The sequence below is a fragment of the Mirounga leonina genome, unplaced genomic scaffold, assembly GCF_011800145.1.
Source record: "Mirounga leonina isolate KUSES-001 unplaced genomic scaffold, KU_Mleo_1.0 Mir_126, whole genome shotgun sequence".
Classification (NCBI taxonomy): domain Eukaryota; kingdom Metazoa; phylum Chordata; class Mammalia; order Carnivora; family Phocidae; genus Mirounga; species Mirounga leonina.
In genome coordinates, this window is record NW_023270314.1 from 21,207,580 (window position 1) to 21,225,033 (window position 17,454).

The following is a 17,454-nucleotide window of genomic DNA, read 5'->3' on the forward strand; positions in this document are numbered from 1 at the left end:
CTTGGAGAGGTGGGAAGCTGGGGTAGCTTTGGTTGAGAGCAGGAACTTTGGAGTCAGATCTGATTTTGTAACCGGGCCCTCCACTTCATGGCTAGGTGGCCTTGGGCAGGTTACCTTGGTGGCGTCTGTTTATTGGTAATCTGAACAATATCTGTTCAGAGGGACCTGGTGAGGACTCCAGCGCTGGCCATGGAGGACTGCCCCGGGACCTGGTACCAGAAGTAGAGCTCATTAGAGTAGGGACCTGGAGGCAAGAGGTGGGAAACCTCGCAGCCACAAAGGTCCCTGGTGTCCGCACGCTCCATGCCCAGCTGCTGTAGCAGACGTCTGCCCACCTCCACGTCATCTAGGCCACCGAGGCCAGTGCTGCCCTCAAGAGCTGCAGCGCTTCCCGGTTCAGCATGAAGCCCGTCCTGCTGTTTCTCGTGGGCAGCAGAAAGCATTTGCCCTGATAGAGGGACTGGGTGGAGTGGCATTGGCCAGCAGCCAGTGCGGGCTGGGCACAGCCACCACATGTCATTCAGTCAATGGCCCTGAGTCTTCTAATGGAGCCTCTGGCAGAGGCTCAGAACCTCTCAGGCCCACGACGACGGACAGCCGCAGGTGTGCCATGAAGCTCACAAGGTGTGGTTGCGCAGTGGGGCCAGGTCCTGATCACACGGAGGCCTCCATTCTCCAGGATTCTAGGCTGGGGACCACCCGGCACAGCAGCCCGACAGGATGCAGGTGCAGTGACAGGTACAGACGCAGGTGTGCAGTCTGGGAAGGCAAATCGAAAGGAAGGGGGGAGGTGCCTGGGTGGCTCAGTCGGTTGAGCGTCCAACTCTTCATTTCAGCTCAGGTCAGGATCTCAGGGTGGTGGGATCAAGGCCTGCGTCGGGCTCCGCGGTTGGCGTGGAGCCTGCTTAAGATTCTCTCTCTTCTCTCCCTCTCCTGCTGCCCCTCCACCCCCTCCCTCTCTTAAAAAGAAAAAAAAAAAAGGAAGAGAGGGAATTAGCAAAAAAGACTCAACTGGACCACCTGGCCGTTCCCTCCTTCAGCTCAGAGACCCTGGACTCCCGCAGTCCATCTCCACTTGACTTTTTGGTGGCAAAAGTTCACTCCCTTCCTCAGAAGCTCGAGTGTGAGAGAGTTTGTGGAGGAAGCAAGGGCCCCGGAGAGCGTGAAATTACCACAGGGAACTGCAGGCCAGTGGGGAGTTCCTTTCATTTCCAGCCAGGGAAAGGTGGTCGGGGTGTCAGCAACCCCCACTGAAAATCCCAACACTAAATAATCCACTGGCTTTTTGTCATTGGCTGCATCTTTGGCCTGGTGAGAAATGTGAAGGGTGTAGTGGATGGGATGACAAAATGTCAAGCCCTCCAGGCCGTGCACAATAGGAGTCTAGAAGGAGACTCCCTGGGGGGCTGAGGGGAGAAGTTGCCCTTTTGCATCCATGCCACCTTCCCAGCTCACTTCGGGCGTCCTCACCTGGATTCCTGCCGCCCCTCCCCACCGCCCCACCCCTGTTGCCGCACACCCTGCTCCCCTCCTTTTGTTTGCCTTAGCACAGCTGGGGCAGACCAACCTTCTCCACGGGAGTTTCTCCAAAAGCCAAAGGAAAGCAAAAAGGAATTTTCTATTGAAAGTACAAGATGATTAAATCTAGTGAGGTTTCCAGAACTCTGTTTTCTGATGATCTTAAGAGTCCATCCTCATCAAATCAAAGCTAACTTTCCTGCCCCAGCCTCTCCTGCTCTCCCATTCTAAAAGATTCCACTGTAGCTTCAGATCAGCTTTTGAGATTCCTTCCAAGACTCTTGCCTCCAAGTACTATCTAGTTTCTTCAGAACTCAGGAGCTGGTTCGTGAGAACTTACTGAGCACTTCCTGCGGGCCACGTGCTGTGCTAAGAGGATGACACACGCAGTAGATTTCCTTCAATACTCACAACCACCAAGGGAGGCCAGTGTGATTATCCACAACTTACCCGGGAGGAAACAGCTTGAAAAGTTAAATAACTCGTTCATGGCCCCACTGAGTAAAGAGAGGAGTGGCGATATGAACCCAGCATTCCGACTGCAGCTGCCCTTGGGAAGCAGTCCTCCCCGCAAGATACCCAGATGGATCTGGGCAAGCAAGATTTCGCAAGTCTACCCATTTACATTTCTCCGTAAAACAATGTCAGCATGACATGCAAAATAAGCACCCGGCTACATTTAGAAAGAAGGTCGGTCTCAGACAACATCCTTCAACAACGATCGAATCTCACTTTGACTTCTGGAGACCCAGGAGTTCAATGGCCTCTGGCTTACCTGTGAGTCAGTGCCATCTTCAGCAGAAAGACTGTACATCTCAGAGATGGAGAGCAAGAGGAGAAAGGGGGAGGTGAGGGGCCCCGTGTGTGCACTTGGCAACAGGGAGGAGAAGAGACCTACCCTGACCCTCCCGCCCTCGGCACAGTAGGAAGCTGGCATAGGTGGGCAGCAGTGCCCTCTCTGGGCCTGGCAGAAAGGACGTGGTATGGCAGGTGGGCACGGGGTGCGGGTGGCCAACAGAAGCTGCAGCACGCTGTGGGGGGGGGGGTTCAGCAGGAGGGTCCCCGTGGTGGGGTAACTCCATGCTGTGCACTCTGCTTTCTGGATGTGAAGGAGGAGAGGAGAAGGAATAGAAATAGAGGAGGAAGAGGAGGGACAACAGAACTACAAGGGTTTCAGGTCAGTGGACTTTGTTCCTCTGTCCTGGTCTCTTCCCGTGCATCCCAGTCCCCACTGGTGCCACTTCGGAGGGGGAGGGGCTGCGGAGCACAGAATGGGATGGGAGAGTGTGCACTCCACCCTGAGAAGAACCCTCATGCCTGCTAGGGCCTCCACCCCACCTACCCCCTGAGAAGAAATCACAGATTGATGGATTGATGGTCCAGTTATTTATTGAGAAACCTGATTGTTCAAGAACATGGTGGGTGGTTCTGTACCCCACCCTGTTCGGTGGCATCGTGTCAGGGGTGCTGGGCAACTTTCTCCCATTTCCTCAGAAACAGAGGCGGAGGCACCTCAACTCGGAAGCCCGGATTGTAGGGAACAGTGTGGGCAGGGAAAGGAGGAGGGAATCCCAAGCCGATCCAAGGGAAGGGGGTGGCCCGGAAGAGCAGCTCAGGCAGGGTGTGGGGGACCTGCTGAACTGCCCCACTCTTCTTGCTCTCCCTGCCCTCCTTCAAAAGATCTCATCAACTCTCTAGGGAGGGAGGAGAAAGGAACCGACAAGTTAGGGGACCGGGACCGGGCAGCCAGGGAGAAAGGAAAGGGCTGTGGAGAAGCCTGGGAGAGCAAACCCCACAGGCCTGCCAGGTCTTGGGTGGCTCTCAGCAGCAGCGGCCGAGACGGAGGCGGAGGCGGAGGCGGAGGCGCCGCCCCCCCTCCCCCCCCTCCCCGGGGCAGGAGGCCAGGTCCACAGCCCAGTGCGCCTCTGCTGTTTCGACTTCAGGGCCCCGGGCGCGGGTGGGGGAGGAGGCAGGGCCAGTCTGGGCAGGCTCTGGACTCCTTGGCCAGCTGACCGCACTGGTGGTCTCAGAAGTCAAACTCCTCCAGGTCCCCTGTGCCCTCCCCGCCGCGAGAGCCCCACACGCGGCGGTAATTGCTCTCCAGCTCCTTCTGCCGTTGCCGCTCTTTCTGCGCCTCCTCTGCTCCCTGCACCTGCGGGGAGGCCGGCGAGGGCGCACGGTGAGCGGGGTGGCTGCTGGTGAGCCAAGGGCGGCGCTGGGCGCCCGAGGGTCCGGGGACTGGCCCCGGGGGGGGGGGGCGGTGCGGGCAGGGGACCCAGCACCCGCACTTCGCTAGGGAACAGCCGCCCGAAATTCCAGCAGCTCAGAAGGGGGCGAGGCTGGGACTGGCCAGGATGCGCCTGGCCATGCTCTCAACTCCACCGTGCGCTAGAGCAGGGTGAAGGCTTGGAGAGCCAGGGCCGGGGTGGGCTGCCTCTCACCAAGATATTGAAGAAAATCTCCTTGAGGTTTCTCGTGTCCTCGTCAGTCAGCCAACGGGCATCCTCCTCTGTCCCTTCTGCCCCTGGTCGCACGATTTTGATTTCAATTTTCCCTGGAAAGAAGCCGCGTGGGCAGTGAGAGGAGAGGCAGGATGGGAGCCTCTGTGCAGGGCCCTCGGCCTCCCAGGTCCCCAGCGAGGTTTCCAGTCCACCTTGACCCAGCCCCTCCACCTCAGGCAGCAGGCCCTGCCAACAGCTCTTAAGCCAGCCAGCCCCAGGGCCCACCTTCCGCCGTGAGCCCCTCCCTCTCCAGCAGCTCTTTCACCAGCCCCTCGATTTGTTTCAGCTGTGGGTTTTCCCGTTTCATCTCGAGGACAGTCAGATCCTGATTGGGGCCTCCGTGACGGAGCTTGGTGACCCGGACCCGGACTCTGTGCTCAGGATCCTCCTCTTAGAGGGGGAGACACACAGGGAGACACAAAGCAGAGCCGTGACTCCAGGTTAGGGGCTGTGGTGGTCACCCCTCCCTAAGCCATCCACTGGTTCGGGCAGTTTTCCATCACAAACATATAGATGAACCAGGGCTCAGAATAAATTAGTGCCCTCCCCTTCAAACCTATAAAGCTCCCTCCACCAACTGCAGCCTCCCTTTTCCCTCCCGGACCAATAATTCTCTGCCTGTCCCCTACAGGAAAAACAACTGTGTTTTCTGAGGCAAAAATCAGGCCACCTGGGCCAACAAAAAAGTTTTAAAAAGCCAGGTTGGAAAACTGTGGTTTGGTACTCCACATGCTGGTACTCGAAAGACATTCCAAAGTTCATAGAGGTAGTGGGATGGACGGTGTGAAAACAGAACATTCCATTTGGAATGTCTGATCTCATACGACCCTGTGGAAGGGAGATCAGGGGGTGCAAGAAGAAGCAATAACTTCAAGTCTGTCCAGGCAACGGGCTTATAAATAGCTGGGCTTGCCTATTCACACCCCACTGGCTGGGGCCCCTCCCAGCGCAAAGGGCTCATTGTTGATAAGCCGCATCCTTCACCACTGTGTGGTCTTCAGCACGCAGGCCCACTCGCAGTCGTTCCGTTCCTGTCTCCTGACCACCCACTATGTGCCAGGAAAGTGCCAGGCACTAGGTGCACAGAAGCAAGCCAGAAAACAAGACAGACATGTTCTAGAAGCTGCTTCCCAAAAAGATGAATGAATAGGAGCTAACGAGGCAAAGGGATGCCGTGGGAAGAAGGCAGGCATGAACACAGCATTCCAGAAAGAAGGAAGGGAGTAAGCTCCCTCAGAAGGGAAAGAACACGATCCCCTCCAGGGTCCACCAGCTGAGGGATAAAGACAATGGGCTTGACTGCCCCTCCCTGTCTGACAGCTCTTACCTGCTGTTTGGGGGGAGAGGGGAGGCTTTTTGGGGACAACCCTCCTTTTCCTGTGCTTCTTCACCAGTTCTGGACTCTGTTTTTCCTCCAGCCTTTTGATGAGTTTGTTGAGAGTGGAGGTCAGGGCCAGCATCGCCCGGTCACGCTCGGACTCCTTCTGCAGCCCGTCTGGGCCCAGCTCCTTCTCTGTCTGGAGTGCCCAAGGCAGGAGTGGGGAGTCAAGGGGCTGGGGGGGGGTGGTCAGCGGTCCACGCTCTCCGGGAGAGCACTAGCCACGTCCCAGCCCTCTCTCTGCGCCCCCTTCCCTAGGGCTCCCTTTGGGCCCTCAGGCCGGCCCAGCCCCCAGGAGCGGTGGGCTGCGGGAGCGCCGGGAGCGTGGGCAGTGAGAGCCGTGCGCACCTCCTGGATGATGTTCTCCAGTTCCCGCTCCATGCCGGCCTTCACCTCCGACCGGAGCCGGTCTCGGTCTGAGGGCAGCAGTATCCCTTCCAGTTCCTTCTCAAACTCTCCCAGTAACTGCTGTTCATCCTCATCTTCGTCTTCATCCTCCTCCTCCTCTTCTTCCACCTGGTTCTGATGATCCGCCTCACTCTTTTCCTTCACCTCTGCTTCCCTGTGAGGGACTTCTGCAGCATCGTCTGCAGGCTGCTCTTGGCCTCCGTCTGGCCTCCCCTGGGTAGATGGGGACCAGAAGAAAGAGGTGGACAGTTGGGGTTTCAGGAGAGGCGCCCGGGTGGCAGACATACAGTGGCTGGAGCTCGGTCGCAGGGCGGGAGGGGGGCGGGTAGTCTCGGGATGGGGAAAAGAAAGGGAGTCAGCTCCACGGGGCTCACTTCAGGCCCAGGTCAGGGGCGGTTGTCCAAGTGCTCCCTCCCTTAAGCAGGGCCCATACCTTTTTTGAGCCACCTTTCAGCTCCTCTATCAATCGAATCAAGTCCGCAGGACTCCGGATGACTTTGACCTGCACATTGTTCTGAAAATCTGAGATGAAAGAGCAGGAGTGAACCAGTTGTGTCCTAAATTCTATTTTGATTTCCTGAGGAGACCAAGGAAAGACGTGGCCCCCGCCTCCAGGAGCCACCCGTCTGGTGAGATGGGGCCAACACAGCCCCCTGGAGAGCACTGTCCTGAGGTGGGCCCACAGGTGAGCGAGGGGATGCTAACGAGCTCCTGGCGCTGGCCCTGCTGACAACTACTCCAGGTTTTAGGCCCACGGAAGAGATTCTAGGGCCACAGATTCCTCCCTGGATACTGTTCTCCCCTTTCCACAAATACAAACCACTGATTGTCCACTCTGTTCCAGGCACTCTGCTACGAATTACAGACTCATTCTCTTAACCTCACAACCACCCTGCAAGGTAGGGGTATTACCCACTGTTGGGGGCTGAGGAAACGGAGGTTAAGTGAAATCACCCAGGATTACAAAGTCAGCAAGTAGCAGACCCGCTGTGTCCTGCTATCTCCCTAGAAGGGAACTGCTGTCTGCAAACAGCATTACCTCCTGCAGCAATGAATTGGATGCTGGCCTGGCCGCCCAACCTCCCCGACCAGTGTTTAGCTCCACCCCACCCCCAACCCCAGCCAACCCCAGAATACATTCAACCAGTAAAGGAGACAGGGAGGGTTCGCTCACCATGGGGAGGGCCCGGAGCTGGATCTGCTGCCTCAGGGTTTGGTTCCTGCTCCTGATGAGGAGAAAGGGCACAGTCCAGTACACTAGGTGTTTATGTCTACCACACTCGTAAGGCGGTGGTTCGGGGTACAGCCTTGCCTCCCTAGACAGGTGTAGGTCATCTTGTGATGACCTCAGCTCGCCCAGGGCCAGCCTCATCAGAGAAATGGCCGGGAAGCTGGCTCTCACCTCAGCCTGAGCCTCCTCTGCCCCAGGGGTCTGCTCCTCTGGCTCATGAAGCATCTTCCAGAAATCTGATTCCTTACTGTCATCCTTGGTGGGGCGTGCACCTGGGATAGAGAGAACAGGGAGGAATCTGACAGGAGGGGAGAAATGGAAGGGAGCAAGTAGAATGGGGTACATTTTCCTTCACTATTGCTAAGGAATCAGGACCCAGAGTACTTCCTACCGCCCCCAACAGTCAGTCCAGGGCAGTAAGACTGGGGGAAGGGAAGAAACGGAGAGAGGTTTCGTGGAACTGGGGCAACAAGGTCCTACCTGCTCTCTCTGAGGGCACTGTCCCCGGCTGGGCCTCACTCCACATTTGGGTCTCTGGGCCTTGCAGCTCCTCTAGGACTTTATCCCCATACTGCTTGGAGTCTACTGAGAAACAGTGTGTGGGCAGGAGAGGCCACGTGCCTCTGGGCTCTCCATCCCTTCTCTTCCACCGGCCCCGCCCCGTGTCACTTCTTCCTCTCCTGGCCTTCTCATTACTCACCAGCTTGCCTCTGAATGTAGGCCATGTACTCCTCGGGCTGCAGGGCAGGGTGACAGAGAATGGCCTGGGGGGCGGCACTGGGTGGGGGCCGGAGGAGAGGGTGGGGGCAGAGCCGAGGCGTCCGAATGGTCAGCACATAGGAGCAGGACAAGGGCTCATCCACACGGTCGATGTAGTCCCCGGACATACCAGCACCCTCGTCACAGAGGAACTGCCAGGATGGAGAGGGCGGACAAATAATAATTACTACTAATAAGGAGCTTTTGTTCCGGGAGCGGCCGCCTGTTATGTGGCCCTTACTGTGTGTCTGGTTCTGTGCGTGCATTGTGTGGATAACACTGTACACACATTAGCCCCGTTAATTATCACCAAAACCTAGTGAGGGAGGGATGCATATCACAAGTTTGTGGCTCAAAAAACTGAGGTTTGATGCAGGTTAAGGGACTCAGTCAGGTGGACCACTGGTAAGTGGTAAAAACAGGAATTGAATTCAGGCAGCTTCCCTGCAGGTAACCAGCCAGTTTGTGTTTCACATTCTTGCTTTATATAAATACAGCGTATATATACTTATATGTATTTGAGATAGATATATATATATACACAGTTGACCCTTGAACAATGCAGGGTGTTAGGGACACTGAGGTCACTTTTAACTGTGATATACAAGTTACTGGAGACAAACTGCTCATGCCGAGATGATTAGCGTCATGGAGTTTGGAGCAGATACCTGCAATACTTGAGCTCATCCCAACAGCAACAGCAGGTGGCTACGAAAGTGTTACAGTCATACAGAATGTACTACGGTTTTATGCTGTTATGATTTACTACTGCATCCTTATGTTTGTTTACATTTCTCTCTACTGTGAATGGCACCATATATGGTCTATAAGTCTGTGCCTGAGTTTTGACAAATTTTAACCTTTATAATAGATTTATGTATATTTTATGGTAGCAAATGATAGACTACTACCTACATATATTTCATGCATTCATGATATACCTAACTTAATTTTCCCAATATTTCTAGGCTATGTGGTTAATCTGTGAGTTCTTTCAAATTGTCATAAATCTCCAAAAAATTTTTCAATATATTTACTGAAAAAAATCGTCTTATAAGTAGGCCCACACAGTTCAAACCTGCTTTAGTCAAGGGTCAACTGTACTTATATGTATTTGAAATGTATATATTCCTTTTGTGTGTGTACACATGTATGTGTATATATATGATTAAAAATTTTCCCTGCAAAAGACAATATTAAGAAAGAAAAAAAACCTCAAATCAGTAACTTAACCTTCTACCTTAAATCACTAGAAAAAGAAAAGCAAACTAAGCCCAAAGCAAGCAGAGGGAAAGAAGGAATACAGATTAAAACAAAAATAAGTGAAATAGAGAATAGAAAAACAACAGAGAAAAACCAATGAAACTAAAAGTTGTTTTGAAAAGATCAGTAAGTGACAAAACTTTGGCTAGACCTACCAAGAAAAAAAGAGAAGACTGAAATTAGTATAATCAGGAATGAAAGAGGGGATATTACTATCAACCTTACAGAAACAAAAAAGGATTGTAAAGAAATACTATGAACACCTACATGCCAACAAATCAGATAACTTAGATGAAATGGACAAATTTCTAGAAAGGCACAACTACCAAAATTGACTCAAGAAGAAAGAGACAATATGAACAGACCCCGTAAGTAAAGAGATTGAATTAGTAATCCAGAAACTAACCACATAGAAAATCTTGGGCCAGATGGGTCTACTGGTGAATTCTACCAAATATTTAAAAACCAATAAATACCAATCCTAATCAAACTCTTCCAGAAAAAAAGAAGAGGAGGGAATATTCCCCCCAACTCATACTACAAAGCCAGTATTATAACCCAGATACCAAATCTATACTTAATGGTGAAAAACTGAATGGTTTCCCCCTAAGATCAGGAATAAGACAAGGACGGGGCGCCAGGGTGGCTCAGTTGGTTGAGTGTCTAACTCTTGATTTTTTGGCTCAGGTCATGATCCTGGGGTTGTGAGATCAAGCCGCATGTTGGCTCCAAACTGGGCATGGAGCCTGCTTGAGATTCTCTCTCTTCCCCTCTCCCCCTTCCTCCCTCTCCCAGCTCTGTCTCATGCTCAAGCTCTTTCTCTCTCTCTCAAAAAAAAAAAAAAAAGGGAGTAAGACAAGGATGTCTGCTTGTGCCACTTCCATTCAACATTTGACTAGGCCAATAAGGCAAGAAAATGAAATAAAAGGCATCAATATTGGAAAGAAAAAAATACAACTCTCTCCATTTACAGATGATTTTATATATAGAAAATCCTAGGGGCACCTGGAAAGATCTGAATAGACATCTCTCCAAAGAAGATACACAACTCGCTAATAAAGCACATGAAAAGATGTGCCACATCTTTTACCATCAGGGAAATGCAAATCAAAACCACAATGAAATGCCACTTCACACTCATTAGGATGGCTATAGTTTAAAAGATAAAAGCAAATGTTGATGAGGATGTGGAGAAACCCTCAGATACTGCTAGCGGGATTGTAAGATGGTGCTACTGCTTTGGGAAAAGTCTGGCAGTTTCTCCAAAAGTTCACTGTATGATCCAGCAGTTCTACTCCTTGGTATCTACCGAGAGAAATGAAAACCTATGTCCACACAAAATCTTGTTCACAAGTGTTAAAAGCAGCATTGTTCATAAAACTAAAAAGTGTAAATAACCCAAATGTCCACCAAGTGATGAATGGATGAACAGTATGTGGAACAGTACTTGGCAATAACATGTAAGAAAGTAATGGTGATGCTACCCATGGATGATCCTTGAAAACACAGTAAGTGAAAGAAGCCACGGGCGCCTGGGTGGCTCAGTTGGTTAAGCGACTGCCTTCGGCTCAGGTCATGATCCTGGAGTCTCAGGATCGAGTCCCGCATAGGGCTTCCTGCTCAGCAGGGAGTCTGCTTCTCTTTCTGACCCTCCCCCCTCTCATGTGCTCTCTCTTTCTCATTCTCTCTCTCAAATAAATAAATAAAATCTTAAAAAAAAAAAATTGTTTAAAAAAAAAAAAAGAAAGAAAGAAGCCAGACACAAAGGTCACATATTGTATGATTCCAGTCACATGAAATGTCCAGAAGAGGCAAATCGGTAGAGACAGAAAGATGAGACGTTGTCTAGAGTGGTGGGTGTGGTCAAGGGGACAGTTTGATGGAAAGTAACTGCCAAAGAGTAGGGGCTTTCTTTTAGGGTGAGGAAGATGTTCTGAACGTAATTGTGGTGATGATGGCACAACTCTGAATATACTACACACCACTAAACTGTGTGCTGAATTGCATGGCATGTGACTCATATCTTTACAAAACTCTTACTGAAAAAAATACTGCATAACTTCTTACTCAGGTGAAAGAAAAGGTGGCATGATTAAGACAAAATGAAAGAAAATAAAAGCAAGAAAGGAGAGAAAAAGAAACAGAACAGATAGAATAAAAGAAAGCATAAAATAAAATGTTAGAAGTAAATCCAAAAAATATATATATGAATTTATATATATAAAAAATAAATGGTTAAAAATTTCTAAAAATATAACAATGCTGTTTACAGAACACATTTAAGACATAAGAATACAGAAAGGATAAAAGTAAAAGGATGAAAAAAATACAGTAAACTCAGTGAAAGCTGTCATACAGTTCTATTACCACACAAGAGACTGTAAGTAAAAAAAATTAAGATAGAGAAGATCAATTCATAATGTTAAAAGTTCAACTTATGAGGAAGATAATTTAAATTGTATGTAATTTTTTTTATTCTTATGTTAATCCCCATACATTACATCATTAGTTTTAGATGAAGTGTTCCATGATTCATTGTTTGTGCATAACACCCAGTGCTCCATGCAGAATGTGCCCTCCTCAATACCCACCACCAGGCTAACCCATCCTCCCACCCCCCTCCCCTCTAGAACCCTCAGTTTGTTTTTCAGAGTCCATCGTCTCTCATGGTTCGTCTACCCCTCCGATTTCCCCCCCTTCATTCTTTCCCTCCTGCTACCTTCTTCTTCTTTTTTTTTTCTTAACATATATTGCATTATTTGTTTCAGAGGTACAGATCTGAGAGTCAACAGTCTTGCACAATTCACAGCGCTTACCAGAGCACATACCCTCCCCAGTGTCTATCACCCATTCACCCCATTCCTCCCACCCCAACCCCCACTCCAGCAACCCTCAGTTTGTTTCCTGCGATTACGAATTCCTCATACCAGTGAGATCATATGATACATGTCTTTCTCTGTTTGAGTTATTTCGCTCAACATAATACCCTAAATTGTATGTAATTCTTTATCTTCCTTATTGTTTGTCTCTCCCAACTAGAGCAGGAATTTTTGTCTTTTTTGTCCACCAAAATATCCCTAGCAACTACAACAGCGCCTGGCACGTAGAAGCCCTCAATAAACATTTGTTGAAGAAATGAACAGATTGCCCCAAGATACATAAAGCAACAACAGACAGAATAATGAATAAATTTTAAGAATAAGGAATAACAGACAAGTCAATAATTATAGCAGAAGACAAATGATTGAACAGCACAATTAATAATCATGACCTGAAAGACATACAGAAAACACTGTACCTAACAACAGAGTACACGTTCTTTTCTAGCACAAAGAAACATTCCGAGAAACTGACATATACTGGGCCATTTAACAAGTCTCAACGAATGTAAAGGACTCAAATAGCACAACTACCAGATATTCTATGTAATTATGAGATATATAAGAAAATCAGGGAAACCTGAAGATACTGAATATTTGATAATACTAAGGAATTACTATTAATTCTTTAGTGTGATATGGTACTGTAGTTATGTTTTTAAAAGAGCTTTTTCATTGGGCACCTGGGTGGCTCAGTTGGTTAAGCAACTGCCTTCAGCCCAGGTCATGATCCCGGAGTCCTGGGATCGAGTCCCACATCGGGCCCCCGGCTCAGCAGGGAGCCTGCTTCTCCCTCTGACACTCTCCCCTCTCATGCTTTTTCTCTGTCTCTCTCTCTTTCTCTCAAATAAATAAATAAGTAAAATCTTAAAAAAAAAAAGAGCTTTGTCATTTATTTTTAAGTTTTTTTTTATTTATTTGTCAGAGAGAGAGAGAGAGCACAAGCAGGGGAGTGGGCAGAGGGAGAAGCAGGCTCCTCGCTGAGCAAGGTGCCAGATGTGGGACTTGATCCCAGGACCCTGAGATCATGACTCGAGCTGAAGGCAAACGCTTAACCAACTGAGCCACCCAGGCGTCCCTAAAAGAGCTTTTTTAAAAAAAAGATTTATTTATTTGAGAGAGAGAGAATGAACGTGTGATGGAGGGAGACGCAGAGTGAGAGGGAGAGACAGAATCTCAAGCAGACTTCATGCTCAGCGGAGATCATGACCTGAGCTGAAACCAAGAGTCGGACGCTTAACCGACCGAGCCACCCAGGGGCCCCTAAAAGAGCTTTAACTTTAGAGGGATAAATACAGAAATATTTATGGATGAAATGATGTCTGTAATTTACTTCCAAATAGTCTGGCAGTGGAGGCGGTAGTGGAGGGAGATGGGCAAGAAGATAGATAAAATGAGACTGGACATATTTGTTGAAACTAGATGATCACGGGGTCATTGTACAATTATCTCTGATTTTATGTATTTCTAACTTTCCAAAATAAAGGTTTTACAAGGACAATCTTAAATACATATAAACTGCACCCAGCACTTATACTTTTAAGACATATTTACACATGAATATATGTATAATGTAATAACCTTTTATAACAACAAAAACTGGAGGGAAAACTATTTACTCACTACAGCAATGATGACAAAATGATGGGACATTCATCCAGTGGAATAATATGCAGAAGTAAAAACAAAAAACAAAGCTCTAGATGTAAGGCCAGAAAGAGATCCAGAAAGATCTCTAAGAATTATTGTCATGATATATAAAAACAAGTTGCAACACATGTTTAATAAACTAAACGTTGTGTATAAAAAAAGAGAGAAAAAGAAATAAGATTCTCTAGTCATAACTGCTTGTGAACCACAAAGAAAGGCAAGGAGTGCACATGAAACACTAAGAGCAAGGTGACCTGTGGGGGGTGCGGCATGAATGGGAACTGAGCAGGTGGGAGATTAAGTTTGGGAGGGGGAATTTTCCTTGCACAAAAATTTCTATACTGTCTGGGTTTTCAATCATGGAAAAGTATTATCCGTTTGAAATTTAGATAAAGATACAAATCAAAACCACAATGAGATACCACCTCACACCAGTCAGAATGGCTAAAATTAACAAGTCAGGAAACAACAGATGTTGACGAGGATGCGGAGAAAGGGGAACCCTCTTACACTGTTGGTGGGAATGCAAACTGGTACAGCCACTCTGGAAAACAGTATGGAGGTTCCTCAAAAAGTTGAAAATAGAGGTACCATACGATCCAGCAATTGCACTACTGGGTATTTACCCCAAAGATACAAAAGTAGGGATCCGAAAGGGTATGTGCACCCCGATGTTTAGAGCAGTAATGTCCACAATAGCCAAAATATGGAAAAAGCCCAGATGTCCATCAACAGATGAATGGAGAAAGAAGATGTGGTACATATATACTATGGAATACTACTTAGCCATCAAAAAATGAAATCTTGCCATTTGCAATGACATGGATGGAACTAGAGAATATTGTTTAAGTGAAATAAGTCAATCAGAGAAAGACAATTATCACATGATCTCACTCATATGTGGAATTTAAGAAATGAAACAGAGGATCATAGGGGAAGAGAGGGAAAAATAAAACAAGATGAAATCAGAAAGGAAGACAAACCATGAGAGACTCTTACTTATAGGAAACAAACTGAGGGTTGCTGGAGGGGAGGGGGGGTTGAAAAAAAAAAGAAATTTAGGTAAAGAAATTTAAAATAGCCATAAAAACTTATAATAACTAAAGTAGTGCTTGGAGAGAAATTTATAAGAAATGTTTATAAAAAAGGAAAAGCTGAAAATGAAGGGGTTAAGCATTCATTTCAAGAAGTTAAAAATGGAACAGTAAAATAAACCCAAGAAAGCAGAAGGAAGGAAAATAAAGAGTAGACATTAATAAAATAGAAAACAGATGCAATACAGAAACTCAATAGAGCCAAAATAGTTGGTTCTCTAAAAAGAGTAATACAACTGACCAACATCTGGTGAGACTGACTAGTAACAAAGGAGGCAAACAACCCATGAGGAATGAAAAGAGGAACCTAATCACAAATGCTACAGAGATTAAAAAGATAATAATAGAACGGTCTCATGAACAACTTTATGACAATAAATCTGAAAAATCAGATGAAATGGATAAATTCCTAAAAATACACCTTACTATAACTGACACAAAGAAATAGAAAACTTTGAATATTCCTAAAATGAACAAGAAAATCAAGCTGAAAATCTTCCCACAACGAAAATGTAGACCAACATGATTTTCCAGATTAACTCTAGCAAACGCTCAAGGAATAAAAAAACTGCAATCTTGAGGTACCTGGGTGGCTCAGCCAGTTAAGTCTTGATCTCAGGGTCATGAGTTCAAGCCCCATGCTGGTGTGGAGCCTACTTAAAAAAAAAAAATTACAATCTTAAACATTCTTTGGAGTATAGAAAAAGTGAGAACATTTTTTAACTCATCTTTTGAGGAGAGCATAATCTTGTTACCAAAACGTGATAAGGACAGTACTAGAAGGAAAAACTACAGGTCAGTCTCTCTCAAGAGATATATACAGAGTCCTTTAAAAAGCAGCAAACTGAATCCAGCAAGATCTAAAAAGAATAGTCAAGGATAATACATATGACCAAACTGGGTTCATCTCGGGAATGCAAAATTGGTTTAACATTAGAAAATCAATAAATCATTTAATTTCAAATTAAAGTTTGGTTTAATATTAGGATATTAATTAAGTACATTAGTTTAAATCAGTTTCATATTAATAAATTCTTGAAAGAATGACCAGTTCTTAGGAATCAGTGAAATGCGAATTAAATTCATCATGAGATACCATTACACATCCACCGAATTAGTGAAGATTTGAAAGTCCGGTAATATATATTGGCCAAGATATGGGATGTTGGGAAGTCATACTGCAATAATATGAATGGGAACCAAAACTTGGGAAAATATTCTGCAATGCCAAATAAAGTAGAACAGGGGCTCATCACCTTCATAGCCCATGACCCAGCAATCCTATGCCCAGGCAAAATTCTCCTTCAAGAGATCCTTGTGCATTATACTAGGAGATACTTACAAGAATGTTGTACATAGCAGCAGGTTTTGGTAATAGCAGAAAACTGGTAACAACCCAAATGTCCGCAAAAGGTAATTTAGATGAAAAGATGACGACGAACTATACAAAGGAATATGCTGCAGGCCGGTAAGCAAGTGCACAGCAGCTCCGGACCTTGACGGGGCTGAATCTCAAACACAGTACCGAGCAAAAGAAACAAACCCCAGATTTCCTTGTATGCACTCTGCATGTTTTCATACAATATGATACCATTTGTATAAAGTTCAGAAGAAGGCAGCTAAATTAAATGAGATGCATACACAGATGGCAAAACTCTAGAGAAAAGCAAAGGAGTTCTCCTCTCAAAGTTAGGATAGCTGTTAGCTCTGTGGTAAAGGGAGAGAGAGCGATGTGGTGTGTGGGGGCACAGAGGAACTCAAGGTACTGTCAGTATTCTTTCATAACCTAAGGCGATTGGATGGGTATCTCCTTTATTCATCCTTACACAACAGACGCATGTTTTATACCATTTTATATAGTATGGTGTATTTTGCAATATTTTTAAAATGTGATTAGGAAAAAAAATGACCACAACATTAAGGTACAAGAGGAATATAAGAGGAATAACTTACCATGAAGATATCACTATTCTGAATTTATATGCATCTACCACAGTCTCAAGATATATGAAGGAAAAATTAACAAAATTGCCAAATCCACCATCACAGTGAAAATTTTAATACACCTCTTTCAATTATTGGCCACGTGGACAAAATAAAATTAATAGAAAACTTGACCAATACAATTAGTCTTGAACTGAATAGAGAAAACACATACTTTCAAGCACACGCAGACAATCTTTTAAAGTTCACCAGAGAAAGTCGATAATCACCAATGAATCACTGACATAACAGTGAAAAATGAGAAATCAGCAATTACATAAAAACAATGAAAATGGAAACACTGCCTATCAAAACTTGAGGAACGCACCCCACAGGGACTGAAATGGACACCTTTCTCCATACATGATTAAGGAAAGGAGAAAGTGAGTGAAGCGTCCCGCAATTCCTATTACGGACAAAGGGACAATCTATTATACAAAGAGTTCTTATAAGTTTAGAAGAAAAAGACCAACAATCCATTAGGAAAATGAGCAAAGATTTTGGATGGTTGAAAAAAGAGTAAAGGTTGAAAGAGAAATGGCTCTTAAATAGGAGTAAGATTATTTACCTTTCCTAAGATAAATGCAAGTTAAAATCATACTAAGAAATCACTGTTTATCTGATGCCTATTCAATGACTGGCCAAAATCCACAAGTTAAAAATATTCTGGGCTGGCAGAGCTGTAGGGGAACTGGCATTCTCCTACATTGCTGGAGGGAGAGTAATTTACCTAAGCAGGATAACTTGGCAGTATGTATCAAAATCACACAAGTCTACTTCCAGGAATTTA

At 46.4% G+C, this 17,454-nt stretch overlaps 1 protein-coding gene across 5 annotated transcripts in view; it reads right to left on the reverse strand.

The window, feature by feature from the left end:
* Positions 1-2,889: 2,889 nt before the first annotated feature.
* Positions 2,890-17,454, reverse strand: part of OS9 (OS9 endoplasmic reticulum lectin) — a 30,745-nt gene continuing 16,180 nt past the window's right edge. The window contains exons 6-15 of one of the 5 annotated variants that reach the window (XM_035002282.1): positions 7,737-7,947; positions 7,517-7,618; positions 7,208-7,308; positions 6,980-7,031; positions 6,239-6,327; positions 5,746-6,018; positions 5,347-5,536; positions 4,245-4,409; positions 3,960-4,072; positions 2,890-3,670 (exon numbers count right to left, since the gene is read on the reverse strand). In XM_035002282.1, coding sequence (XP_034858173.1) covers positions 3,545-3,670; positions 3,960-4,072; positions 4,245-4,409; positions 5,347-5,536; positions 5,746-6,018; positions 6,239-6,327; positions 6,980-7,031; positions 7,208-7,308; positions 7,517-7,618; positions 7,737-7,947 — 1,422 coding nt within the window. In that variant the 3' untranslated portion in view covers positions 2,890-3,544. Of the gene's footprint in view, positions 3,671-3,959; positions 4,073-4,244; positions 4,410-5,346; positions 5,537-5,745; positions 6,019-6,238; positions 6,328-6,979; positions 7,032-7,207; positions 7,309-7,516; positions 7,622-7,736; positions 7,948-17,454 lie in introns of all 5 variants that reach the window. The other 4 variants (XM_035002283.1, XM_035002281.1, XM_035002285.1 and 1 more) reach the window with 4 other exon arrangements.